At 53.2% G+C, this 26,481-nt stretch overlaps 1 protein-coding gene across 3 annotated transcripts in view; it reads left to right on the forward strand.

Annotated features, from left to right (window-relative positions):
- DDC (dopa decarboxylase) overlaps positions 1-26,481 on the forward strand; it is an 85,215-nt gene that overhangs the window by 11,508 nt on the left and 47,226 nt on the right. For all 3 annotated transcript variants that reach the window (XM_086697089.1, XM_025922853.2, XM_086697090.1), the window contains exons 2-6: positions 8,444-8,672; positions 11,405-11,518; positions 14,062-14,181; positions 19,751-19,885; positions 20,570-20,713. In XM_086697089.1, the coding sequence (XP_086553215.1) occupies positions 8,444-8,672; positions 11,405-11,518; positions 14,062-14,181; positions 19,751-19,885; positions 20,570-20,713 (742 nt within the window). The remainder of the gene's footprint in view (positions 1-8,443; positions 8,673-11,404; positions 11,519-14,061; positions 14,182-19,750; positions 19,886-20,569; positions 20,714-26,481) is intronic.

Raw genomic sequence — 26,481 nt, forward strand, 5'->3', positions numbered from 1 at the left:
TCGGGATGAGCTCTGGGCGTTGCATGTAAGTGATGCATGACCGGGTTCTACCCCTGAAATCATTATGACATTATGTAATGACATTATATATTAACTAACTTCGAGTTAAATTTAAAAAAAACAAAAAGTTGGAAGCAGAAACAGACGTGAACAAATGAGAAAAGCTAGCGGAGACGGGGTGTTCGTGCTTGCCAAGGCTGATGGCGGGTGGGTGACGTTTCTGTGTCATCCTGGGTCTTCCGGAAAGAAATGGACAATGTGCAAAGGAACCGAACGCCTTACACCTCCTGATTTCCATTCGGGGGTTGACATCTCTGGGGGACAAATTCAGTAGGAAAAGGAAGCGACATGCCATTTTTCACGGCAATGCCACCTTCACGCAGACAAGGGACAGAGCACGTGGGAGGTGGGACAGTGTTCAGGGACACCGTGAGCCCTGCCCGGCAGGTGTTACTAAGAGGAGAGTGTGCACTTTTTTTTTTTTTTGCTTTTTGTATTATGACCAAATAATACACGTACCTCGATGACAACTGTACGAATTATCTGAGGTCAGGACACCATAATAATATCAACAGGTTTGTGGCCAACATGTTTTTTCCCTCTGAAGTCGCGTAGGGTATTCGATTTCTCAGTTGGCTGTTTATTACGTCGCGATACGTTTGCACAGGTGTAGGCAGAAGCAGCAGTGTCTGACCACGGGACTAAAAGTGAAATCGTGGCACGCATGGCTGCTATCCGTACAGAACTGGCAGGCCAGGAAAACACTTGGACAGGTGTTCTTTAGCCAGCGCATGATCGAGAAGCCGCTCAAAGTTCCCTCCTCTTTCCCGTCCAAGGAGCGAGGCCGTGCCCGCAGCTGGATCTGTCCCGGGTGGGGATTTCCTCCCGTTTCTCCCACGCTGCGCTGGGGTTCTGTCACCGCCAGATATTCCGAACGGGCCGGGACTCCTTTCACACGTGCTGATTTCCCACCATCAGTGGCAACAGATGGCAGACGCAGACAGCCTTAGAGACTGCCCGCAGCGTCCCGCAGCCCTGCCCGGTTGACAGGGGAGGGAGCAGGTGCAGAGAGACCAGGAATCTGGTGTCAGTGGTGCAGCCTCTTTACAGCAGAACCAGGACTCAAGCCCATCTACTCTGATCCCGGATGCACGTTCTTTCTCCTGCCCACGGCTGCTAGGGAGGAAGGGCACAGCCCGTGGAATTGCAAGTTGAAAAACCCGATTCTGCACAGTGTAGCAGGGCAAGTCTCTAAGGCGGGCCGCGCTGGCCAGACAGGAGGAAGAGGCTTCCTGGGCATCCGAACTGACCTGGTAGAAAGTCCCCTGCCCGCCAGCTCAGGGCCCTTGCCAGATTAATGATTATGCAGCCTGCTTAGAATTCTCAGGATCACTGCCATCCAATAAACTGAAAATGCGGGGGGGGGGGGGGGGGGGGGGGAGGGTCAGCCTCTAGCAGAAAGCCGCAGCGAGTGTGTGTCGTGTCATTACCACCAGCTAAGCCGGGGAGGCCCTGTGCGAGCTGCCTTGATCTCTACGGCCTCTGGGAAATCTTTACTGGGAGCTCAGAGAGAGGAGACCGGTTTCCTGAATTTTAGTCCCACGTGTTTCCGGGTTTGTCAAGCCCTACTCTGGCCACGGCTGTTGGGGACAGGCCGAGCCCGTGTCTGAATCCACTACATTTATCAGGGACCAGGTCAGAGTGCAGGGCCCAGCTGTGTCCCTAGCCTCTCGGTGCCAAGGTCTGGCCATGTACTCTGGGCATGGTCATGGTCCCAACAAGGTTATTGAGAAGATTAAGAAGAGAACAGACGCTAAGATCTTCCCATGGTGCTTGGTACCTGTGAGCTAATATAGATGCTGACCATTCTCTAAACCAGGGAGAGTCCCGGGCACCTGGTTGAGCATCCGACTTCAGCTCAGGTCACGATCTCACGGTCCGTGGGTTTGAGCCCCGCGTCGGGCTCTGTGCTGACAGCTCAGAGCCTGGAGCCTGCTGCGGATTCTGTGTCTCCCTCTCGCTCTGTCCCTCCCCTGCTTGTGCTCTCTCTCTCTCAAAAATAAATGTTAAAAACAATTAAACCAGTGCGAGTCCCTCTTTCAACAAGGACACCCCAATTTACATGGAAGTAACTGCATGTGTGGAAGACGGAGGTGTGTGTGTAACAGGGCGTACTGGACTTCATTCCTGGAACCGCAGGGAAGGGCGCTTTGGCGTGAAGGACGGAGTGCTTGGAAGGACACGGCTTTGTGCCTGAGCTTTGCCACCACTAGTTTCACATCTGGGAAGGACCCTGACACCTCTGAGCCCTGACCTTTCATATTTCCCACCTGCAAAACTAGGGCGGCTCTGAGCACGGAGCCTGACGCGGGGCTCGATCCCGTGAACCACGAGATCGTGACCTAAATTGAAACCAAGAGGCGGATGCTTCATGGACTGAGCCACCCGGGCGAGCCCCCGCCTAAACCCCTATTTTTTTATTTATTTATTTTTTTAATTTTTTTTTCAACGTTTATTTATTTTTGGGACAGAGAGAGACAGAGCATGAACGGGGGAGGGGCAGAGAGAGAGGGAGACACAGAATCGGAAACAGGCTCCAGGCTCCGAGCCATCAGCCCAGAGCCCGATGCGGGGCTCGAACTCCCGGACCGCGAGATCGTGACCTGGCTGAAGTCGGACGCTCAACCGACTGCGCCACCCAGGCGCCCCTAAACCCCTATTTTTTTAATAAAAAGTTTTACCTGAGCGCCAGCTCCATATGGGGCGTGTATCTCCCAGGGGCGCTCCGAGGTGGGCATTTTCACCCGGCTCCTTTGTGCCGGGCTGAGAGGGAGCCTCGGGAAGGGCAAGGAGATACCGCGGCATCTCTGTGACAGAAGAGGTGACCTCGGGGCCTCTCAGGGGCTTGTTGGGATGCTTCATGTGCTGCATAGTCCCTGAAGAAGACGCTAATTTAAAGGACGTAAAGCGGGGCGCCTGGGTGGCGCAGTCGGTTAAGCGTCCGACTTCAGCCAGGTCACGATCTCGCGGTACAGGAGTTCGAGCCCCGCGTCAGGCTCTGGGCTGATGGCTCAGAGCCTGGAGCCTGCTTCGGATTCTGTGTCTCCCTCTCTCTCTGCCCCTCCCCCGTTCATGCTCTGTTTCTCTCTGTCCCAAAAATAAATAAAAAACGTTGAAAAAAATTTAAAAAAAAAAATAAAATAAAATAAAGGACGTAAAGCTCCCACGTGGCTTGTTAACTAGAGTCCTAAGAGTTACAGAGGCGCGTTCAGGGTCTCTTTTAAGGCAAATTGAGAGCTAGTCGCCCTTATTGCTGGAAGGCTCTCATCGCTAGAAACTTCCTCATGCTCTCGGCTAGAAGCATTCCTCATGTTGGCTGGATGTATGCTCTTGTGCCCACAGAGAAAACATTCGTCAAGGAACCAGGTGACTCGGGAAAATCTGCCCAATTACTTTTGTGCCCACATCGATAGTGATGTACTTGGGGGAAAAGACACAAAACCTCATGGGCCCGGAGGCAGAAGGGTTTGTTTGTTCGTTTGTTTGTTTTTCATCATAATTATGGTTCGTTTTCCCTAGAATAGTATAAAAAAAGTGTAAACCCTTCATTGTATCAAGTTTCCTGGAAGGTCAGGAAAGGTTGACTGAGTGCCCAGCCCCCCGGGTTTGAAAAGACCATGGCTTGGGAGCACCAGCAGGTAGGACCACGGACAGACACAGAGCACCTTGTCCCGGCCTGTCTCCAGCCCTCCCAGAGGGACGGGCACCCCCCGGCACCCCAACTGCGGACTTGGTTGGTCCTGTCAGTTCAAGTGCATCATCACTGCAGTCCCACGGGTGCCCGGCCACCCTACCCTGTACCTGTGAGACACCACCTAGGGCCTGGCTTGGGTTCTGGCCAAACCACCATGGCCAAGGCTGATCCGTGGTCTGCGGGGGCTGCTGGGGCCAGAGGAGAGGGAAGCTGAAGTCCAAGGTGAAAAGTCAGGGTCTAGGCTGGGGAAATAGAGTCGTTATTGAGGCTGGAGGGCCCGAGGCTAGGCATGACCTGGACATTAGGGACGCAGGTGGGGGTGGGTCAGGGTTTCTCGGGGGAGGGGCCCGTTGTTCCTGAGCAGTTGTCTCTTGTGGTCATGGGCTTGTGGTTACAGCTGTCTTAAATGTAGAGAGTAGGGTACCATATATCATATTTCAAAACCCAAATGTTTAGAGGGCCAGAAGATTTTCCATTCATCTGATCATGTATTCCTTCATTCATTCCTCACTCAGCAAGCATTTGAGGCCAGGTCACTGGCCCTGGGTCAGTGATTGGTCCTGAGAAAGCAAAAAATCAACAGCTGAGGACTGTGCGTGGAGAAGCCCCAGTTAGCAGCGGATGTCGGGGGAACGAGAAATCACAAAACCAAGCAACCCCTGGCTCAGGCAGGAGGCATGAGGGGGAGCAGGGGGCTCATATCTTCCTGAGTGTGTGGGGCCGGAGCTGGGCACTGACCCAGGGGCTGGGGAGTCAGAAGTTCAGGGATGGGCCGGGCTTGTCCGCACGCAACACAGCAGGGACGGAGGCAGCCGGCCAGCCCTGTGATCGGCTTATGTCCACGGAAGAGCTTCCGAGGGCCAGGAAAGACATGAGACACAAACTCTGTCATTGTCTACACCTCCCAGCCAATATTTGCCTGGCTTGGGGGCATGAAATATCAAACCGCTTCAAAACGAGCACAAGATTCTCTGTGGCTTTGCACTAAGAGCCTTCTGGAGAGATCTCAGGGGGACACAGTTGGCAAGTAAGTGGCAAAACGACTGGCAAGTAGCGACTGGCTCTCATCTTATGGGTGGAAGAGGACGATTTCTTTTGGGGGCGAGTCGGGGTGTGTGCGTCTGTTTTTCCTGAGGCATCTCCTGTTGGCCGTCCGTCTGTGCCATTTCGTTCCCACTGGAAAGGAGCAGCCGATTCTCCGAGAACCGAAGCATCTTTCCCCATCCTTCCCAGGTCCCCGTGCTGGGTCTCCAGCTTGTGCACGTGCCTCCCCTCAGCAGTGCAAGTGCCCCGAACATTTACTTCGCAAGGCGTTTTTCGTAGTCATTCGCCCAGGACGAATCATAAAGGCAAAGATACTGAGATTTGATCACCTAAAAAGTGAAATCCTCGTAGTCAGAAGAAAATTACCAGCAAAATTAGGTCAGACAAAAAATGAAGAGAATGTCTGCAAAAGGTATCACCGACCTGAGGCCGAGCCAATTATAGTAGAGCTTTTGCAATGAAATGAACAGGGGCGCCTGGATGGCTCAGTCGGTTACGTGTCTGACTTCAGCTCCATGAGCCGGTCCATGAGTTCGAGGCCCGCGTCGGGCTCTGTGCTCACAGCTCGGAGCCTGGAGCCTGCTTCGGATCCTGTGTCTCCCTCTCTCTCTGCCCCTCCCATGCTCATGCTCTGTCTCTCTCTCTCTCTCTCCTCAAAAGGAATAAACTGTTGAAAAACAGTCCTTTGAGGTAGTGCTGTTACTGTCACGATTTTTTTTTTTTTTAGATGACACTTGCCACTGTGGCACTTTCCACCAGGTAGTGCAGCCAATGACACCTGAGTCAGAGGCCTTTGGCTCTCAATGCTGCCATGTTGGCCAATGGGTTGCACCAACTCTTTCTCCTAAGTCAGGGGAAAATGGAAGCGACCCAGATGTTCACGGTGGAAGTGCATTGTGAATGTAGCACAGACCAGCTGTGAACTACGATACAAGCATGAGGAATCACATGGTAGAAAAGCATGTATCTACACGGGGCATGCGCTCATAATTGCTCAGCGAGAAAGCGAGCTGGCAGAAAGGTCTGCAAATCCATACAGTTTTAGTTGAATTCAAATCATGTCAACCTGAACTCCTTTGATCCGGGGTAAAAACCAAGTTTTATTCTCTGTGCAGTATTTGAGATAATCAGCCGCTCCCAACGAAAAATGAAGTTCAAAGCCTGCAGGGCCAGGGAATGATATAAACCGGAAGATGAAGCTTTGTGGCTTTGCACTCAGAGCCGTTGGAAAGTCCGGCCATGATATTCTGGATGATAAGCAGAACCTTCCTTGGCCCTGAGCTTACGAAACGCAAAGGTGTGCTGGGACTTGGGGCGATCACTGTGGTTTGTTCGCATTCACTCTTGCTAGAACTTGGAACCTTACTTTATATCGCGGTCGCTGCCACTTGTTCACTAAGGTAAAAAATATATCCCCAAATGATAACACAGATGAGGGTTTGTTCTAACAATCCGTCTTCAAGGGAGCTGGAAACTTCCAACGACATCCGTTGGGCCGCTCACGCAGTGGGGAGCACCGTGGAGAGAGCACCAAGGAATGGAAAGGCACCCTCAGACTGACTCACCTCTGCTAAGATGCCCTCCTGGCGCGAACTTTCGTCAGGCCTCTGTGGGCGTCTTTGTTCGTGCTCACTTCGGCTTGCTGAGCCCAGGTTTATCGAGGAATCCTGCTAGCCAGCTCGTCGAGGAAGGCTCCACCCTCCATATCTTCTTCCCCCACCCTGGACACCATGCCAGCGTGCTCTGAGGAACGTTCCATCTACTTCCTACCTCCCTGTCGGCTGTGAGTCCCCACGTGTCCTGGTGCATTACGAGCTAAGCTCTGTCTCCCTCCCCCGTTGCAGTAATCTTGAAAAAAATCTTCTTGCGTTTAACAAGTGTCCAGGGAATCATTTCTCTTTACCACCTTTTACCTCATACAAATTGTCAAAAAATAAAAAAATAAAAAAAATCCACAGACACCCAGCACAGACCGTGGGCAACAATGGAAGACGTTCTGGAGTTGTGACCCCAGGTTCACCGCTGTGCTGTGTGCAGAGGGCCTAGAATCACCCCCCATCCAGCACTTACTCCCCTGGGCAAGTCAGTCGTGAATTGTAAAGCTTTCAACTATGGGCGGGATTCAGAAATGCGCCCCTTGCTCAGCACACAGTGGTCTCTTGCAAATACAGGGAACGTTCTGGAAGGACATGCATCAGAATTCTGAGCGGCGGGATTCCGGGTGAATAGTTTTCTCTGTGTCGTCCCAGTTTCCTGCTTTGATCTCACGTGTGCAAATTCACCTACTTGCAAAAACCCGTCTGTAGTCCCCAAATCAACGCTCCTGGTGCTTTCCTGACCGCTCCGAACGCGCACGTGTGTAGCCCGATGACACACTTGAGGTGCTCGGTGTGGTCGTTTCCCGCTGGGGTGACCCGCCCTCCGCCTTCCTGTGTCAACCAGGGGTCTGTGTTGTGCGAAACCTTTTGTGTTATTAATGCTTCTGTGTTACTCTTGGTAGTGCCGCCGTTTACGAAATGGCTCAGAGAGAAGGTGCTGGAGCTGGGCGTAGGGGTTCTCCATGTGCAAGGTGCCGTGCGCCTTCGGGAGAAAACGCCTGTGTTAGGGAAGCTTCGTTCAGGTATGAGTTACAGAGCAGCTGGCCATGAGTCCAAACTTAGCGAATCAATCAATGTCAAATCCAGTGTCTCTAAGAAACACATAAAGGGGCGCCTAGGTGGCTTGGTTGGTCGAGCGTCCAACTCTTGGTTTCTGCTCAGGTCATGATCCCAGGGTTGTGGGAAGGAGCCAAGAGGAGCCTGCTTAAGATTTCCTCTCTCTCTCCCTGCTCTCTCTCTCTAATACTATATATATATATATATATATATATATATATATATTTCTTATAACATAATTATATAACGTGATGTATTGATTGGTTGACAAATGTGACCCGAGACGCAAGACCCTTACCCTGAGTTTCCCCTCGGGAACAGTCCCATGTTCTCTAATTCAGTGTCCACGGAGACTTTGTGGAACCTAACTACCACGAGTACCCAGAATCGCCCGCGTTTTACTGACATGGTGAGGGAGAACAGCACTGTGTTTGAGAAGCATGTTGCATACAGGAGTGCGGTCCCTGCTGGGCTGGCATTGTAAGGAGGCAGACACTAGCTGATGGGAACTTGTGCCCCCTGGGCTCCGGGCCGAGGGCCTGACGTGTGCCGGGAGTGCACCTCCACGCCTTCCTGAGGGGTCGGCATTGCCATGTGTGTCTCTCGTGCGGGCAGAGAGGCTCAGAAGGTTACGCTCGCTTGTCCCTGTCCGCTGGCTCTCAAGGGTCGAGGCCGGACTCGGTGGGTCGGTGGTCGTCATCAAGGTTGGGATGGGCCAGGAAAACGGTGTATACTTCCCGCCCCTTTCACTGCCACAGACGATGAAAAGTCGGGAGTGGCTGGCGAGCGGTAGAACCAGCGGTCTGCTGCCGTGTCCAAATCCGGTGGTGCGTCCACCCATCTGGACACGGAGGGAGGTGCTCCCGACCCGGGACCTGGGGGGTTCCATCGCTGCCCAGGCGGTCCTAGCAGTCAGCTTGCTGGTAACTGCCCGACCCCAGTTGAGAGGCTGTCCTGTTTGCTAACTGATTTATTTTCTCTCGCGGTGAAGGTCCTGCCCCTGGCGAAGCCCACGCACCATGAACTCAAGCGAATTCCGGAGGAGAGGAAAGGAGATGACGGACTTCGTGGCGGACTACTTGGACGGCATCGAGGGACGCCAGGTCTACCCCGACGTGCAGCCTGGCTACCTTCGGTCGCTGGTCCCCTCTACTGCCCCTGAGGAGCCAGACGCGTTTGAGGACATCATCAATGACGTTGAGAGGATAATCATGCCAGGGGTAAGTGTGTCCCCAAGGCTGGAAGAAGGGAGGGCTAGCCGTGAGGTAGCACCTACTGGGCACGGGGCAGGTCACACGTGCTATTCTCCCTGGTCTTCACAGCCCCCTTGCTGGAGAGAGACTTATCATTTCTACTTTGTAGCTGAGGCAACTGACGCCCAGTGAGGTTAGGCGATCAGCCTGAGGTCACACAGCTAGTAAGCCGTGGAGCCAGGACCGCCACCCAGATGGTGAGGGCTCTGAGGGCAGTGAGTATTCTTCCCCCCCCACCCCCCTGTAAGCCCCAGGTCAGGTCCCACCCCGAGCCCCTGGTACGTGCGTGTGAGTCATCCGACCTTTGGAGGACACAGGGCCCTGGTGGCTGTTTTCAAGGAAGTTCAGATTGAAGCACATTCCTAATATTCTTGTGTTTAGCAGACGGCACATATTTATTTCACTGGAGATGTGGGAGGCATCTGTTTCTGTGCAGACCCCTGTCCCCTGAAGCCAGTGCATCCCAGGGCCACTGACCCGGGGCAGGGCTGCTCCTCAAGACCGAGAGCGTCTCTTTCAGACCCGCTGCTCACTTCTCATTCTCCCAGGGGTTTCCTTTGACATTTGTGCTTGGAGGCAAGTGCAGGATCCTAGATCTCGCCCTGAGGTTGTGCAAACACGCTGAGCCCCTCCAGGGGAGGTGTGGTTAAATGTCAGGCCGAGAGGGCGCTCCTGCCAAATGTGCAAACACCCGGGGGCTGAGCAGCTCAGACAACAGAGGTTTGCTTCTGGGGCTGGGCCAGCAGATTTGATTCTTGGGGAGGATTCTCCCCCAGGCTTGCGGATGGCCGCCTTCTGGGCACATTTTCACCTGGCCTTTCCTCCTTGCCCAGGCCCCGCCTCGGGGTCCAATGGAGCCCTAATTGCGCTCCAGAGGCCCCACTCCTAAGACCATCACAGTGCGCATTAGGGCTTTGGCACAGGAATCTGGGGGCACAAACATGCCATCCATGGGGAAGGTGGGAGACAGCGGAACGTGAAGTCTTGGTATGAAGGGGGCGTTCAGTGTGCAGAGCCGTGCTGGGCAGTGCAAGGTCCTGGGTCCCTGGGTGGGATTCCAGCCCTCCCAGTGCTCTGTGCGGTTGCAAGGAAAGGAGGTGAGGTCCGGCGGGGTGGGGGTGGGGGGGACTCCTCTGCAGGTCTGCAGAGCGAGTGCAGGAACATCCATCTCGGGCGTGGGTGCGAGCTTGAGCTGGGAGGCAAAACAAAGTCATTCCTGTCCTTGGCCAGGTGTCCGGGCCGGCAGGGAGGGCACCCAGGGAGGGGCCTCCACGGGGCACTTATCAGTTGCAAAGGCATTGACTTAAAAGAGAACATAGTAGCATTAGGTTAATTTCTTTCCTGGCCCGGAGTGTTTCCTTCTTTCTTCTGATTCTTCAAAGAAATGAAAATGTTTTCCGGGCCCCTAAAATTTTCATGGGGCCTGGACACTGGGCCCGTCTCAGCACCACCACCAGCCTCGGTTGCCTGACCGCCACCACCCACCCCCAGGCTGGGGCTGTGCTCAGCTTCTCACTCGCTCCAGACCATCCACCGTCTTTCACCGTCCCGCCGGCTGGCTTCTCCGTGCCTCTGCTGAGAGCCCCCGGCCACCCCCGCCCCCACCCCAGGCTGAATTGCCTCATTCTCCCCGGGCTCCTGCTGCTCCTGTCCATCCCTCCACCCCTCAGCGCTCCAGGCGCATCCCCGCTGCCCCCTCGTCCTCCTCAGGTGCTCGCCTGCGCTCAGCATGCAGACGTGGGGTGGCCTTGGTGGCTGTGGGACCGGTCTTAAGTCCCCAGGAGTCTGCACAAATCCTGTCGGCCGCTCCCAGTTCTCTGAGAGCTCCTGGGCAGCGACCTGCCCGATCAGGGGGTCTCTTGTGTCACGGGGGACCCTGTGGCCAGTTAGTAACTAGTTCCTTAAGGAAACGGGGTTTGCATTTTGCCTCAGACCACGAAAGTGACTCGTGTTGACAGAACACCTCCTCCACCTTTGGGGGTTCGGAGTCAGGCCACGAGAAGGGTAGAGGCGGAAACGCCCCGGTACGCCTTTTGTTTCCATCTGAGGGGGTGTTGGGGGCTCTGAGAGGGGCGGTCACCGGCCTGGGGTAACCCAGAAAATCCGACCGGCCGCCCGATTTGCAGTCCTGGGCGCTTTCAACATCCCTGCATTTGCCGCGGGCTGGATGGGGTGGTGCCGGGGTTGGGGGCGGCTGGGGGGCTGGGTCATGTCTCCTGGACACTGATAAAGAGGTGACAACCCCAAGTAGAGACTCCGTGACAATCCCTAGGGGTACAGGGTGTCTTGAGGGCTTTATTCTTTCTGTTGTCGCATGACAGGCATGTCAGCAGCAAGAACAAATTAAAGATGCAAGAAGGGCCCCTCCCCCATCTTCTTCCCAAACTCTGGGGTATTCCCAGCCAGTCCTGCACGCCCGCCCCTAGATGTCCCCACTCCCAGTGGCCTTGCTGAGCCCCGGCTCCCCTGATGGGATGTGCCCTTGCACATCTGCTCCCCTCCCCCTGACACCTCGGCCCCGGGCCCCCCCAAGCAAGGCTGGAACAGAAGAGACGAGGGGTGCAGGGGTGATGGAGCCATGGCTGCTGGAGGGGGCGGCTTGCGTCGGAGACGGAGGAGGAGGGGGGCCAGCTGAAGAATCCTGGAAATGAGGGGCCCTGGGTCCTCCTCACGCGGGGCTGGTCTCTGTCTCCATGCAGGTGACGCACTGGCACAGCCCCTACTTCTTTGCCTACTTCCCCTCGGCCAACTCGTACCCGGCCGTGCTCGCGGACATGCTGTGCGGGGCCATCGGCTGCATCGGCTTCTCCTGGGTGAGCTCGGGGGGCTCCTGGGGGGCTCCTGGCAGTGGTGGGGGATCTGCTGTGGGGACCAGCCACCTGTGGGGAGCGGAGAAGGATCCAGCCCTGGACAGAGTGACCCCTAAGGGACTTAGGGACACAGGGAGGTACAGCCTCCTTTCCCGGAAGGGTGGCCGTAGGAATTCAAACCGCAGCCCAGACCCTGGAGTGTCTGCAGCCCAAGCCTGGGAATCTGCATTCTGCCAAGCATCCCAGAGCATTTCTGTGAACTCTGCAGCTGCCGGGGTCCTGGCCCATCTGTTGGCAGCCAGGGCTGCCGTGCCCGGAGAGGCCCCCTCCAGCCCATCACAAGTGGGCAGCGACACAGGGCAGGTGGCCCTGGAAATGGGGCCAGCCCCGGCCTCCGTGCCAGCTGTCCCAGGGCCCCGTATCTGGGGACAGAATGCCAGCGGAGCGGCGGTGCCGGCTCTTGCCTGTGGCTCCCTGCCCCCAGCCCCGGAGCTGCTGGAAGGATTCAGCTAGAGCCGTGCGCTGACTGCCTCAGGGGCCCCGGGCTGCCCACACCAGGCCGACATCTTCCAAGGTCAGGGTCTTCCGTTGGCCTTCTGGGTCCAGAGTGCCACCTGGCTCGTGCCTTGCAGCTGAGTGGATGCATGGGCGCTGACTCGTTCCGGACTTGGCCTTGAGCATGTGAAGGAGGCGTTAGTTTGCGAACGAGCCGGGCCAAGCAGCAGGACCCAGCACCTGCCGGCTCGCCACTCCGGCAGGCTTGCTGTTTAGACGGGGGCGTCTGTCCGTCCGGAGTTGCTGGGGGAGGAAGTCAGCCGCCCAGGAAGGATTGCGGGGGAGCCATCCCTGGCTCCCCTGCCAGGGGTCTCTGGACCATCCCTCCGCAGGTGCCCCGAGGCCTTCCTCTGCCCCCAGGACAGCAGCCTGGGCACTGACAGGGTGGCCTCAGTGCCCTCCCTGTATCTCTGCCGAGCACACCCCCGTCTGAGGGACGCCTTCTCTTATTAGATGCCGCAGCAGATTTCATTTCCCTCTGCCAGTCCAGAGCCATCGTGTCCCTTCTGGGTGACTCAGCATCTAGCCCATTGCGTGTGCTCTTTCTGAGGACACTCTGGTTTCTCTGGAAGCTTGGAGAACCGCCTCCCTGTCCCTCGCCTGTACTGTACTGGCCAGGACACGGGTTCCTCAGTGAGTGCAGGTTCCTAAGCCTGGAGCTGGTCGTAGCTGGGATGGGGTAGGACCTCCCCTGGGGCTGACTAGCTGGCTCTCACCAGCCGTGCATCATGGTGTGCACGTGGCCCTGGCACCCCAGTGAGACCCACCTGGCGAGAGGTGCTCTGTGCATCCTCGGTGGAAACCAGGCCAACCTGCCCCATCCCCTGTGCAATGACAGGGGACAGTCCGGAATGGTAGAGCACCAGCTCGAGCTCCTAAAAGGCAAGGTCAGCGACCTGCCCCGGGGGTTCCCAGAGGACACAGGCCACCTAGAACCCACCTCCCCGACTCCGTCCAGTCTCACCGCACTCACTTGTGACTACGGAGGAGGGTCCACCGGTGCATCTTCCTAGATCCTTCTGTAAATACACAGATAACTAAACGGGGACACACTAGGTGCTGGTGGAATGCAGCACCAGACGGTAGGGGCATTATGGGCTCTGCCTTCCTTCCCGGCCATTCTCGCAGGAGTCCTGGGCAGAGAGCACATGTTTGACACTCATCCAGGCTTTTGAATAGCATCTGGGACTGGACCTTTTTTTTTAATGTTTATTTCTTTTTGACAGAGAGAGAGAGAGAGGGAGAGAGAGAGGGAGAGCGTGTGTGCACGAGCGGGGGAGGGGCAGAAAGAGAGGGAGACACAGAATCCGAAGCAGGCTCGAGGCTCTAGGCTCTGAGCTGTCAGCACAAAGCCTGACTTGGGGCTCGAACCCATGAGCCATGAGATCATGACCTGAGCCGAAGTCGGACGCTCAACCAGTTGAGCCACCCAGGTGCCCCCGGGGCAGGGGCACTAAACCCATCTGCTCCCGAAATTCTGTAAGACTGGGCCCCTTGCTCTGATGCCAGCCTCTAGAGATTTGTGGCAGAGAAGGGTGGGTGAGAAGGGGTGACGTCCCCAGGGAGCCGAGTCTGTGGGTGGAGGACGGTGAGGTCACCGAGAGGGCCGCGCAAACCCTTGTCCCTCCTGGGGCACCTCTGGGATCTGGGGAGCGTGGCTGTGTCCGTCCTTCCAGGGCGAGACAGAACAGGGGTGTGGCGTGTGACGTGGCCAGGGTGGCCCTCGGTGGTGCTTCAGAGCTGGCAGCGTGAGGGGTCCCGCTGTGGTGCTCACTCCGGGGGTCCCCGTCTCGGCTGGGCTGCCTCTTCTGCCCGGAACTGCCAGCGGGGAGAGCACAGTAATCCCGCCCAGAGACGGGCCTTTTGAAAATGCTGAAGGCTGTTGTGAAACCGATAGCGTCCAAGGGACAGAAGTGAGGAAGCGGGCCGCCTCGCGTCCCCATGGGTCACGGGCCGGCAGGTGGCTGATTCCTTTCCTCCCGCCCCGCTAGGCCGCGAGTCCGGCGTGCACAGAGCTGGAGACGGTGATGATGGACTGGCTGGGGAAGATGCTGAAGCTGCCAGAGGCATTTTTGGCCGGGGAAGCGGGCGAAGGGGGTGGAGTGATCCAGGTAAGGCGGCGGGGGAGGGGCGTCCAGCGTTCCGGGGGGGCTTGCTTGGGCTCCACGCCGGGGCCACAGCTGCAGGTGGACGAGACAGGCCCTTGAACTTCCCGTGCGTCCTCGGACGCCTCCTGGAGAACCAGCATGGCTGAGCCCTTAGGAGCCCTCTGGATCTGGATTTGGGTCCCGGCGGTGTCTGTCACTCCCTCCCCCAGGCTCGGTGGATGGAACAGGGGCGGCCCCTGAACACGAGCGGAGGCTCGCGCAGCGTTCCAGGTACCTGTCACCAGGCCTGAGCCCTCTGCGGGCATCAGCTCGTCTGATCCTACAAAAGCCTGGGAATCGGGCTGTTTTAACGCCATTTTATAGGCCGGGGGACTGAGGCGTAGACCCGCAGGTGACCTGCCCGCCAGCCCCTGCCGGGAAGTCCCGGAGCCGGGGTCTGAGCCCACATCTGCCGTGGAGCCGTGACCTCCACCACCGCTGAGCGCAGTCCTCTGGGCGGTGAGTGCAGCCGTGACCACGTCCTTCCAAGGCTCCTAGAAACCACTACATCAGTGAGAGCCGAGGTCCCCCGAAGATGCTGCCTTTGCTCCGCACCCTCTAATTCGTTCTCCCCATTGGACAAGTACCACTGACAGCGACCATGTGCCGGGGCGTGCCTCGAGGACATGACAGGTGCAAGTGACAGTCAGAAGTCTGTCCCACCAGGAGCCTCAGGACAGATGCCACCGAGGAGACATGAGCTTTGGGCTTTTCTTATTTCCTAGCCTGGACCATGGACTCTGTGGAAGCCACCACCCTCCCTGACTTCTTTTCCTGCGGTCAAGTGCCCGGTCGTGAGATTGAGAATTGAGAGTCTGTTATGGCGGCTGCTATTCTGCCCAGCGGCCCAGGGAGACACGGAGACACGGGGGCATGTGTGGGCAGTCAGCCGCTCGCGTGGCCAAAGTCGTGTAGGAAGCAAGGGGTCCTGGGACCGCCCACCCAGATGGGGGCTTCTGACCTCCCGCGTGTCAGTTTTCGTTTGCTGCTGTAAATTTTGTTAGCTCCAAACGGCACAGACCTATTATCTTACAATTCTTTTTTTTTTTTTTAATGTTGATTTATTTTTTGAGAGAGACAGAGCATGAGCGGGGGAGGGGCAGAGAGAGAGGGAGACACAGAATCTGAAACAGGCTCCAGGCTCTGAGCTGTCAGCACCGAGCCCGACGCGGGGCTCGAACTCACAGACGGCGAGATCATGACCTGAGCCGAAGTCGGGCTTTGTGCTGACAGCGCAGAGCCTGCTTGGGGTTCTCCTCTCTCTCTCTCTCTCTCTCTCTCTCTCTCTCTCTCTGTCTCTCTGCCCCTCCCCCACTCCCTCTGTCTCTGTCTCTCTCAAACTAAACAAACTTAACAAAATAATAATACTGTACATGACTTACATTGTATCAAATTGTTCCCTTTATCAATAACACGTCAGAAAATACTCTTTTAGGTCAAGGGGCGACAATATTCTAAGAAGATTATCAGCTTCCTCCTGGGGCTGTCCGGGCTGAGTCCAAATTCAGGATTCACACGCCACAAAAAATCAAAATAAAACAAAAATAAAGAGTGTTTCTGGGGCGTCGGATCTTACAACCAAAGCCATTTCTCATTCCCCTCCTTTCAGCCATCCAAGATGATTCTCGTAATTTGATACTTCTCACCAAGCTTACAAATACCCCCTAATCTCAGGCGTGCCCTTCACACTAATAGCAGCTTTTTGCCGAATGCCCACTATGACCTATACTTATTCCTTGGGCTTCATGTGATCTTTTTTCAACCTCCAAGGGGTGGTGAGGGTTGCTTGCTTTGTTTACTGCAGACATTACTTTTTTGAACGTTTCTTTCTTTTGAGAGAGAGAAAGAGAGGGCGAGCAGGGGAGGGGCAGAGGGAGGGAGAGAGAGAGAATCCCGAGCAGGCTCCACGCTGTCAGCACGGAGCCTGTTCGAGCAGGGCTCGAACTCGCAAACCGTGAGCCGAAATCAAGAGTCAGATGCTTGAAGGACTGAGCCACCCAGGTGCCCCAGAGCGTGGATGGCTTTAGTGACGACTTTTTTCATAGGCGAGGAAGCTGGGGCCAAGAATGGGGGCGTGTGGTGTCCTAGGGCACAAGCTCGCCAGAGACAAGGCTAGGATAATGGCGGGCTGGACCCAGGAGCGTCCCTGACCGTTTGCTTGGGTCAGAGTCTCAGAGGTGTGCATGCTGGCCTGGGTTCAGTCTTTCCATGATCTCTACTTTAAAGACCGTGAGACACTGGCAACCCCAACATTGCTTGGGGCTAATCCCGGCATCTCTCTGCCCCTGGAGTCAAGTCCTCTTTGGAGCCCAAGATTTGCAGAACGGAAGCAGACACCCGCGTGTGTTTGCAGCAGGAGGCAACTGACAAGGTTGATTGTCTGTAATTTGTGAGGCCCCGGGAGCACCCCAGCTTGGTGACAGCCGTGGGGCTGGGCTGCAGGGGGAGGCTGCACCCAGCCCCCCCGCCCCCCACCCGCCCCGAGCCACAATCCCAGCTACTAGATGTGCGCGCGGTGACAGGCAACAGAGTCAGACAGCAAGTCGTCGTGTGAGCTGCCCAAACCGGGCTGGAAAATGGTCTCTTAATTGGGTTTGAAAGCTCTTGTGGAAGAAAAGCCAATGCCTCGCCGTGTGCGGGGTGACACTTGAAAGGACATTTCTGGTCCCAGCGTCGGCTGTCACAGCATCTCTCTCTGCCGCGTCGCCGGCTTGCCATGGCAACCTTTGTCCGCTGCAGGGAAGAGGTGTCATTACGCGGCCCGAGCCCCGGAACAGACCCCCGGCTTTCTGCCCGCTCCTCCCTCTGTTGGCTTCCCACAAAGGGCCAGAAATCTGCTCGAATTCCTGATCCACGGCAGGAGCTGGAACGTGTGGGCTGCCCTGGGCCTCTGAGCTCGGGACTCCCCACTGGCAATTTCTCCCGTTGGGCAATTTGTGTGTTCAATCACTTTCGGCTGCGTGGAGGGGGGGACTTTTGTCTCAGCGCAAGGACGGAGAAGAAAGGCGACCCCAGGAGGAATCCGGTTGGTGATTCAAAGCCTTTCATTAGCAGGTGGCTCAGGGGAGAACAGAGATTGCGGGGAAGGTGCGTTTCAAGGCCTCAGGCAGAGGGTAGCACACAGGGAGGGGGCTGTGATCCCGCGTGAGTGTTGGGGACAGAACCAGGCAGATGGATTCCAGCACCCGGACGCCGTGCCTTTCAAGAAGCTTTGCGCGGTCCACTTCGGACGCGGAGTAGACACTGGACCCAGGAGACACACGCCGTGGGGCGCAGAAGGAAGCCCCCCACCCTGGAGCGGGAGACCCCGTGCCTGCTTTCAGGGAGCTTGGATTCCCTGCTTCTGCCGATCTAGCATCGCCAGCCCATGTTGACTGTTGATTTCGGCTCAGGTCAGGATCTCACGGTTCGTGAGTTCGAGCCCCACGTCCTGCCCTGCACTGACAGCACGGAGCCTGCTTCAAATTCTCTGTCTCCCTTTCTTTCTGCCCCTCCTCCCCCCTCTCAAAATAAATAAACAAACTTAAAAAATACTACAATAAAATGACCGCTAGTGACAATATGGTCCAAAGAAATGTAAAACCCACCCGAGAGGCCGGGTTAAGAAGATTGTACGTGTATATTTGAGTCCATGCATTTGAGCGGCAAAACTCCGAGTAAATGTATTTATGTTCGAACTTCACCTGTCTCCCCGGAGGATCTGAATTGGCTTAAAAGAATAAGTGAAAGCATCGAAATGGTAAAATAGAACAGGAAATCGGGTCAACGAAGGGAAATGAGGATGAAACGAAGTTAGCGGGGGAAGTTGGCCTAATTACTTTATTGTGTATTTCTCTGCAAAATTCTCAAATCTTACAAATCTCTCATAGTCGACCCAGATCTACCTTCTTTTATTTTTTTTTCCCTTTCTAACGTTAATACTGTTCAATTTGTTGGTTTCCTCTAGGATTTACTTAAGAGGTGGAGATTATGAGCAGTAGATGGGGGGGGCATCGCTTCTAAATGTGGGGAGGCCCCGTCCCCCTGCCACTTGCTAGAAGTTAGTTCCCCTCTTTCTTAGCATCCATTTCCCACCTGACAATGACTGAATTTAAAAACAAGGTTCTACCGGGGCACCTGGGTGGCTCAGTCAGCTTAGCGTCTGACATCGGCTCAGATCATGATCTCACAGTTCGTGGGTTCGAGCCCCGCGTTGGTCTCTCTGCTGTCAGCAGGGAGCCCATTTCAGATCCTCTGTCTCCGTCTCTCTGCCTCTCCCCCACTCACACTCTCTGCCTCTCAAACACTAAAAAAAAAATTTTTTTTAATCATAAAAATAAAAACAGGGTTATTCTTGCAAATTCTGCGGAACAGCATGGCGGGTGCTGAGTCCGTGTTATCTTTAACCCACTTGCAGCCCCCGAGGAGTGAAGACTGAGCCTTTCTTTAGTTCTTTGCCAGGGCAAGTTGTTGCATTAGTCCGCTGGGCCGCCCTAACACAACACCACGGACCGGCGGCTTTAACAATAGACATTTATTGTGTCCCAGTCCCGCAGGCTGGAAGTCGCCATCAGTGAGTGGGGAGCGGTGGTTCCTCCTGATGCCTCTCTCCCTGGCTTGTAGAAGGCCGTCTCCTCCCCGTGTCCTCACATGGCCTTTTCTCTGTGTGCGTGAATGTCTGGTGGCCTATGAGGACACCAGTCGGACCTTTCAACCTAACGACCTCTTCAGATGCCTTATCTCCAAATACGGTTACATTCTGGCGGACTCGGGGTGAGGGCTTCAGCGTGCTGGATTGGGAAGGACGTAACAAACCCTGTGACATTAGTAACTGAGGGAGCACCTCCGAGGGCATTTCTGAATCTGGAGGGAAAGGCATCCCATTTTGTAAACCAATACAAGTTTCTCTGCACGAGTGGTTGTGAGCACAGCTGGGCTGAGTGGCCGTTACCCTGGGTCCTGGTCTCATCCTCTGGTGGACGTAGGACCAGCCCTCATTGGCCAGCCTGGGAGAACTCCATGGAAAAATGCATGCAAAGTGGGTCTTGCACTTGCTGTGAGCTGAGTGCTTGGAAGGGCCGGCCAACAGGTTACATAAAATAGACAAAGCAATGAATGATAAAGCAGAATGAATCTTAAGACCTGCGGGCTGGGGGCATCTGGGTGGCTCAGTCGGTTAAGCGTCCGACTTCGGCTCAGGTCATGATCTCACGGTCTGTGAGTTCAAGCCCCACGTAGGGCTCTGTGCTGACAGCCCGGAGCCCGGAGCCTGCTTCGGATTCTGTGTCTCCCTCTCCCTCTCTCTGCCCCTCCCGGCTCACGCTCTGTCTCTCTCTCTCTCTCTCTCTCTCTCTCAAATGTAAATAAAAAAATAAAAAAAGAACTGAAATGATTGTCACAAGTTGTTCCAATCTTTCCTGGGCAAAGGAGGATAAGCTTTGCAATTTCAGACTCCTCTTTTAAGAACAGTATGGACAATAATGTCTCCCAGCAGTTTAGAGATTGATTTCTTTACTGCACTTTGAAGCTCATTTCGACCCTTTCTTTGATCTAGGGAAGTGCCAGTGAGGCCACTCTGATGGCCCTGCTGGCCGCTCGAACCAAAGCGACCCGCCGCCTGCAGGCCGCCTCCCCCGGGCTGACGCAGGGCGCCATCATGGAAAAGCTAGTGGCTTACTCATCGGATCAGGTGAGTGTGTTGGCTGAGCGTGTTGGTCCAAAGCCCCACTGAGTCTCCAAGATCTGAATGTCTTGTTGGAGGTCAAATCAGATCAAAACAATACCATGCAACCTGTCAGTCGTTTTTATAACTGTGCTTGGAAGTGGACGTTCGTTATTTTCTCAGTGTGCACGTGAGGTCTTGGAGGTCCACTGGGGTCACGGGGGAAGGGCCTGGAGTCCCCCCAGGCCCTCAGGTCTTGCGATCCTGCAACTGCTGTCGCCAACTGGGAGCTGGGTCCCCATACCGGAGAGGTCCAGGCCCCAGGATGGAGTCAAGTAGGAGACGGTGGAGGTGGGGGCCGCAGGGCAGCGAGGGGGAGCTGTCAGTAAGAACTGGCCTTCCTGGGGGCTCCTGAGACCCACCATCCAGGAACGATGCTGTGTCGTTGGCTTCTTCGCTCCAGACACCATGCACTGAACTTGGCCCCCGAGCTGCCCAAAGCCCCATGGTAAGAGGAACCCCCAGACAAGAAGCCGGGTGTGCTACCTCTACTTCAGACTTTATTTTGCTGCTCGTTGACTAAACCGCAAAGCGAGATTCCAGAATCAGGTGCAGGGCTGTGCAGCCCTGGAAGCTCTCTGCAGAGCCAGGGGCTCTGTCTCCCGCACACAACACGCACGCAAGAATCTAACTCTGCCGCTTTCTTTCCAGGCACACTCCTCAGTGGAAAGAGCCGGATTAATTGGAGGAGTGAAAATGAAAGCCATCCCTTCTGATGGCAAGTTTGCTATGCGTGGTTCTGCCCTGCAGGAAGCTATGGAGAGAGACAAGGCGGAGGGCCTGATTCCTTTCTTTGTAAGTCAACTATGCCTCTCGGGTAGGGCCCCCTGGGGGTCTCAGAGCCCTGCTTGGGTCTGGGGCAGGGTGCCATGCTGGTAACAGGGTAGGCGGTTCATGCATCATCAGCTGACTGCTCCTTGAGGAAGGCTGGAGCATGACTCCATTTACATTTTTTTAATGTTTATTCATTTTTGAGAGAGAGAGAGAGAGAGAGAGAGAGAGCAAGCAGGGGAGGGGCAGAGAGGGGGTGGGGGACAGAGGATCCATAGCAGGTTCTGTGCCGACAGCAACGGAGCCCGATGTGGGGCTCAAACTCATGAACTGTGAGATCATGACCCTAGCTCCAGTTGGACCCTCAACTGACTGAGCCACTGAGGCACCTCAGGAGCGTGACTCCCATTTATTTGTGCCTCCGCCTGCCTAGTCTCAGAAAGAAGTAAGCAGAGCACCCAGCCTGAAGGATCCTGGTTAAGCCAACAAGCCTTGTTTCTGCTCCTGTTAAATGCGACACCTTATGGTTGTCCCTTGACAGCACTCTGTGCCTTGGTAGGTGCTCTGTCGTGAGGAGGGCATGATGGACCCAGTGAACCACGTTAACAATAAAACACAGAAAGCCTTGGCCACCCAGACCGGTATTCTTAGCAGATACCAAGATGCATTACAAGCGATAGGTTGCAAACCAGCACTGACTAATTCTAGGTAAAATACGTAACTGGCCAAATAGCACCAGGTTTTCTTGTGCACAGATGGGCATTTGCTAGCGGGGAAGAAATAGATAGTGTTACAGCGAGAGCCTGGAGTTGTCGCATCCGGCGCGGCCATGGCAGTGTGCAGAGCTGAGGACTGACGCGTCACACGTGATGACAATTAAGACGTGATCGTGGCCCCAGGCTGGTGGTGTCCAACCTGGCTGTATACTGGAGTTACCCGGGGAGCTCTGAAAACACGGTCACACCTTGGTTTGCGAGCATAATTCGTCCCGGAAACACGCTCGTCATCCAAAGCGCTCGTATATCAAAGCGAATTTCAAGAACCTTTAGCTCAGTTGTGATCATGTGACGTTCGGCATCACGTACAACTTGTATCGCAAGACATTGCTCATTCATCAAGTTAAAATTTGCTAGAAACGTTTGCTTGTCTTGTGGAACATTCGCAGAACGAGTTAGGCACAGTCCGTGGTGTTACCCTCTACTGATGTCCAGGCCCTGCCCCAGTTACTTTTACCAGAAGTTCTGGGAAGGGAGCTTTTCGAACAAACTGGGGAGATTTTAGAAACAAATCAAGATCCTCAGGTACCTCTTGAACATATCTGAGCATCTCCTACTTGTTAGAACAATCTAGGTGCGACAGACTTTATGGACCCCGTGTGAATCATGCCCACTCTTTTTTATTTAAGAATTAATCTTTGAGACAAGCTTTTATTCTCAAAAAAAAAAAAAAATGTTTTCATCGATTTGAATCAACCACCACTCGTTGAATACCTAACGTGTGACCTGGGGAAGGCACGGAAGGCATGATTTGATACAAACTTGGATCCCCACTTGTGGAGTTTCCACGGGAATCACTGTAGGAGTGAGCAGATTCAGACGTAGCTGGTGGGAGGGACTGACGGCCAAGGCAGCTGTCAGCCTGCAATAGGCTGAGCCAGAGGTCACCTTAGTCACCCCATCCTGCTTCATTTTCCCATCTTGCATGAAATACACGTTTATTTGTATAGTTGTTACTGCCTCCCTCCTCCCGCCACACTGTGAGCTACGCGGAGGACGGGTCTGGTTAAGAGTCGCTTTATCCAGCTCCTTGAACCTGCCCTGCCCCTTAGCAGAAGCACAATAAATATTTGTCATATAAAGATTTGGAAGGAAGATCCTTCTAGTTAGAAGGAAAGACTACCTTTAAAATTCCGACAGACAATCCCCTGATGGTCTGAAAGGATTCCTTTTACACAAGGTAAACTTTTCTGCACCTATGCCGTCACTAACTAAGACTCACCAGAATATCCTATCTCGGGAAAAATAAATACATTAAAACCCACTCTTGCAGATTTGAAGAACGAAGGCAATGGAATACACCACATAAAACGATGAGAAGATTTCATTTCATAAAAACCACAGGACTCGTAAACAAAACAAAAGGGCAAACACTGGCAGGAAATACAGTATATATTATAAAGCAAATCTTAAAAGAAGGCTCAGATTTTCAAGAAGTCAAAGGACAACATTCCATTGGGAAAACAGACAAAATAGAAAAACAGTTGGTTCCCAGGTCAAGCCCAAGAAAGTGAGGACACAAAATCAATTTCAATCTTGTGACGACCAGGGCAATGCAACTTGTCTCCTTAGGGACGACTGGGAACATCTCAGCTGTGGCTTATAGACCTGCCCATGGCTTGTTTTATGTTTGACCCGGGTGTAGTTGACAGATTTTGAAGTTTCCGTACCCAGCTGCACACGCGTCTAGAATCGTCAAACCTTCCTGCCGAAGGACCCATTCGTTACTGCAAAATGCTCTCTTTATCTCTATGAAATCTGCATACGGTGAGGTCACTGCAGTTACATCCGGTTTCTATGGGTTAGTGGTCAGGGGATACATTTTCCCAGTGTCTTCCTTTCCTTTCCTGTTCTCTTACACCTAAAATGAGTCTCCTGTGTGCAGGCTATAGTTGCTGCTCGTTTTTTTTTTTTTCTTTTTCATTTGTTTATAAGTCCAACATGATAATTTTTCTCAAATGTGTCCATTTACTTAAAGTAATTGTTGACACACTGAAGTGCATAGCTGTCTATCTGGTCCGCCTCTTATATGATGGTTTTTCTCTGCTTTCTTGTCTTTTTTTTTTTTTTTAATGTTTATTCATTTTTGGAGAGAGACAGCATGGGACAGGGGCAGGGAGAGAGGGAGAGACAGAATCTGAAGCAGGATCCAGGCTCTGAGCCGTCAGCACAGAGCCTGACGTGGGGCTCAAATCCATGAACCGTGAGATCATGACCTGAGCTGAAGTCGGACGCTCAGCCGACTGAGCCACTGAGGCACCCTGGTATTAACTCTCCTTTAAATGTTTAGTAGAACTCATCTGTGATGTCATCTGGTCTTGACTTTTACTTGTTGGGCATTTTTTGATTACGGGTTCAATTTTGTTACTAGTAATCAGTCTATTCAAATTTTCTATTTCCTTCTAATTTAGTTTTGGAAGATTGTGTGTTTCTAGGAATTTGCCCATTTCTTCTAGGTTGTCCAATTTGTTGGCATGTCATTTTTCATAGCATTCCAATACAATCCTTTTTATTTCTGTGGTATAGTTGTTACTTCTCTCTAATTTATGATGTATTTGGGTTTTCTCCCTTTTTTTACTTATGGGTCTGGCTAAAAGGTTATCAATTTTGTTCATGTTTTCAAAGAACCAGCTCCTGGTTTTATTGATCCTTTCTTTCCTATTTTCTTTTTTTTTTTTGGGGGGGGGAGGTCTCTATTTCATTTATTTCTACTTTAATCTTTATTATTTCCTTCCTTCTACTAACTTTACACTTTGTTTTTTTCTTTTTCTAGATCTTTTAGGTGTTAGATGGTTTGAGTTTTTCTTATTTCCTTTTTTTAATTATTATTTTTAATGTTTGTTTTTGAGAGAGGGATAGAGTGTGGGTGGGGGAGGGGCAGGGAGAGGGAGAGAGAGAGAGAGAGAGAGAGAGAGAGAGAGACAGAATCCGAAGCAGGATGCAGGCTCTGAGCCATCAGCACAGAGCCTGATGCGGGGCTTAAACCCACAAACCATGAGATCATGACCTGAGCTGAAGTCGGACACCCAACCAACTGAGCCACCCAGGCGCCCTGCCATTGATCTTTCTTTCCTATGTTTTCTTATTTTCACCTGGAATCATTTTTTTTCTGTCTGAAAAACTATCTTTATAATTTCTTTCCTATTTTGATACAATTCCCTCTGTTCTTGTTTCTCTGAAAACGTCTTTATTTTGCCTTCCCCTTTCAATATTTTTGCTGGGTCTAGAGTTCCAGGCTAGACGTTCTCTTCCTTTGGCAGATTAAATGCATAAGCCCATTGGCATCCTTCTCCCATCACCTCTGGTGGGATGTCACTCATCAGTCTCACTGTGACTTTTAGAGGTAATGTGGCAATGTGACTTCTTTCGCCCTCTGATTGCTTGCAGTATTTGCCTTCTGTCTTTGCGTCTAGGCAGTTTTACCAGGACGAAAGTAGATTGCTTCTTTGTGCTTATTCTCCTTGGGTTTCACAGAGCTTCCAGAATCTGTAACTTGTCACTTGTCCTCAGTGTAGGGAAAGTCTTACGCATCATCTCTCCAAAGTTTGCTTCTGCACATTCTTCCCTCCCCTTCTGGGACTCTGCACAGGTGTTGGGTTGTCCCTCCCGGCGCCCATGACCTCTGATGCTCTTCTGTATACCTGCCACCCATTCTTTTTTGTTTTTAATTTTTTTTTAATGTTTATTTATTTTTGAGACCGAGAGAGACAGAGCATGAATGGGGGAGGGGCACAGAAAGGGAGGGAGACACAGAATCCGAAGCAGGCTCCAGGCTCTGAGCTGTCAGCACAGAACCTGACTCGGGGCTTGAACTCGTCAACTGAGAGATCATGACCTGAGCCAAAGTCGGATGCTCAACCGACTGAGCCACCCAGGCGCCCCCCGCTTCCCTCCATTCTTAAAATCCCTATGCTCAATCCCTATGTACAATTTACCCCTATTTATCATTCACCAAGTCTTTCTCTAGTTATGTCTGGCCGATACATGAGTATGTCATGTTCTTGGTTTAAAATATTGGAAGGTTTTAAGTTCTTATTTTGAACACTTGTAGATTAAAGAGAAAATAACAAGGTTCATATGCGGAGACCCCCCTCGTCCCTTTCACCCAGTTTCCCCCCATTGTTACAGCTTGCACACGATAGTGCACTAACAGAACCCGGAAGCTGACATTGCTATGTGTGCGTGTAGTCTTATGTCATTGTCACGCGTGTAAATTCACGTCACCTCCCCCCACCCCCGCAGCCAGGATGCAGAACTTCTCCATCACCACAAAGATGTCCCCTCCCCACCTCTTCACACACGCTAACGCCCTGCTCTCCTCACTTTGAACGTGTTATACACACGCAATCACAAAGCCTGTCGCCTTTTGCAGCCGGCTTTTCTCACTCAGCATAATGACCTTGAGGTCTGTCCAGAGTGCGGCATGAATCGATACCCGGTTATTTTTACTGACTCACCACAGCAGTTTGGCACCACCTTCTTGGTAACCTAGCCTGTTTAACCGTTTACCTACTGAGGACATCAGAGTTGTTTCCAGGGTTGGGTGATTGCACATAAAGAGTCCAAAAACACGAAACTGAAAATAAAGCTTCCATGACCATTTACGCACAGGTATTTGGGTGAACGTATGTTTTCATTTCTCTGGCAAAAATTCCCAAGAACGCAACTGAGTGTGATATGCTAGCTGTGAGTTTATTTACCTTTTCAAGAAACTGTCAAACTGTTTTCCAGAGAGGCTGTACCATTTTATGCCTCTACCAACAATGTGTGAGGAATTAAGGCTGTGCGTCCTCAACAGCATTTGTTATTGTCTCTATTTTTAAATTCTAGGTGTTTTGGTAGGAGAGTAGGGATATCATCGTTTGCATTTCCCTGATGACTAATGATGTCGAACATCTTTCGGTGTGTTTCTTTGCCACCCATATGGCCTTGGCAGTGAAATGTGTCTTCATGTCCTTTGCCCATGTTTAATTGGGTGGATTAATTTTTAAAAAATTTAATGTTTATTCATTTTTG

Source organism: Puma concolor, chromosome A2 (genome assembly GCF_028749965.1).
Source record: "Puma concolor isolate L17-30 chromosome A2, mPumCon1.1.hap2, whole genome shotgun sequence".
Lineage (NCBI taxonomy): Eukaryota > Metazoa > Chordata > Mammalia > Carnivora > Felidae > Puma > Puma concolor.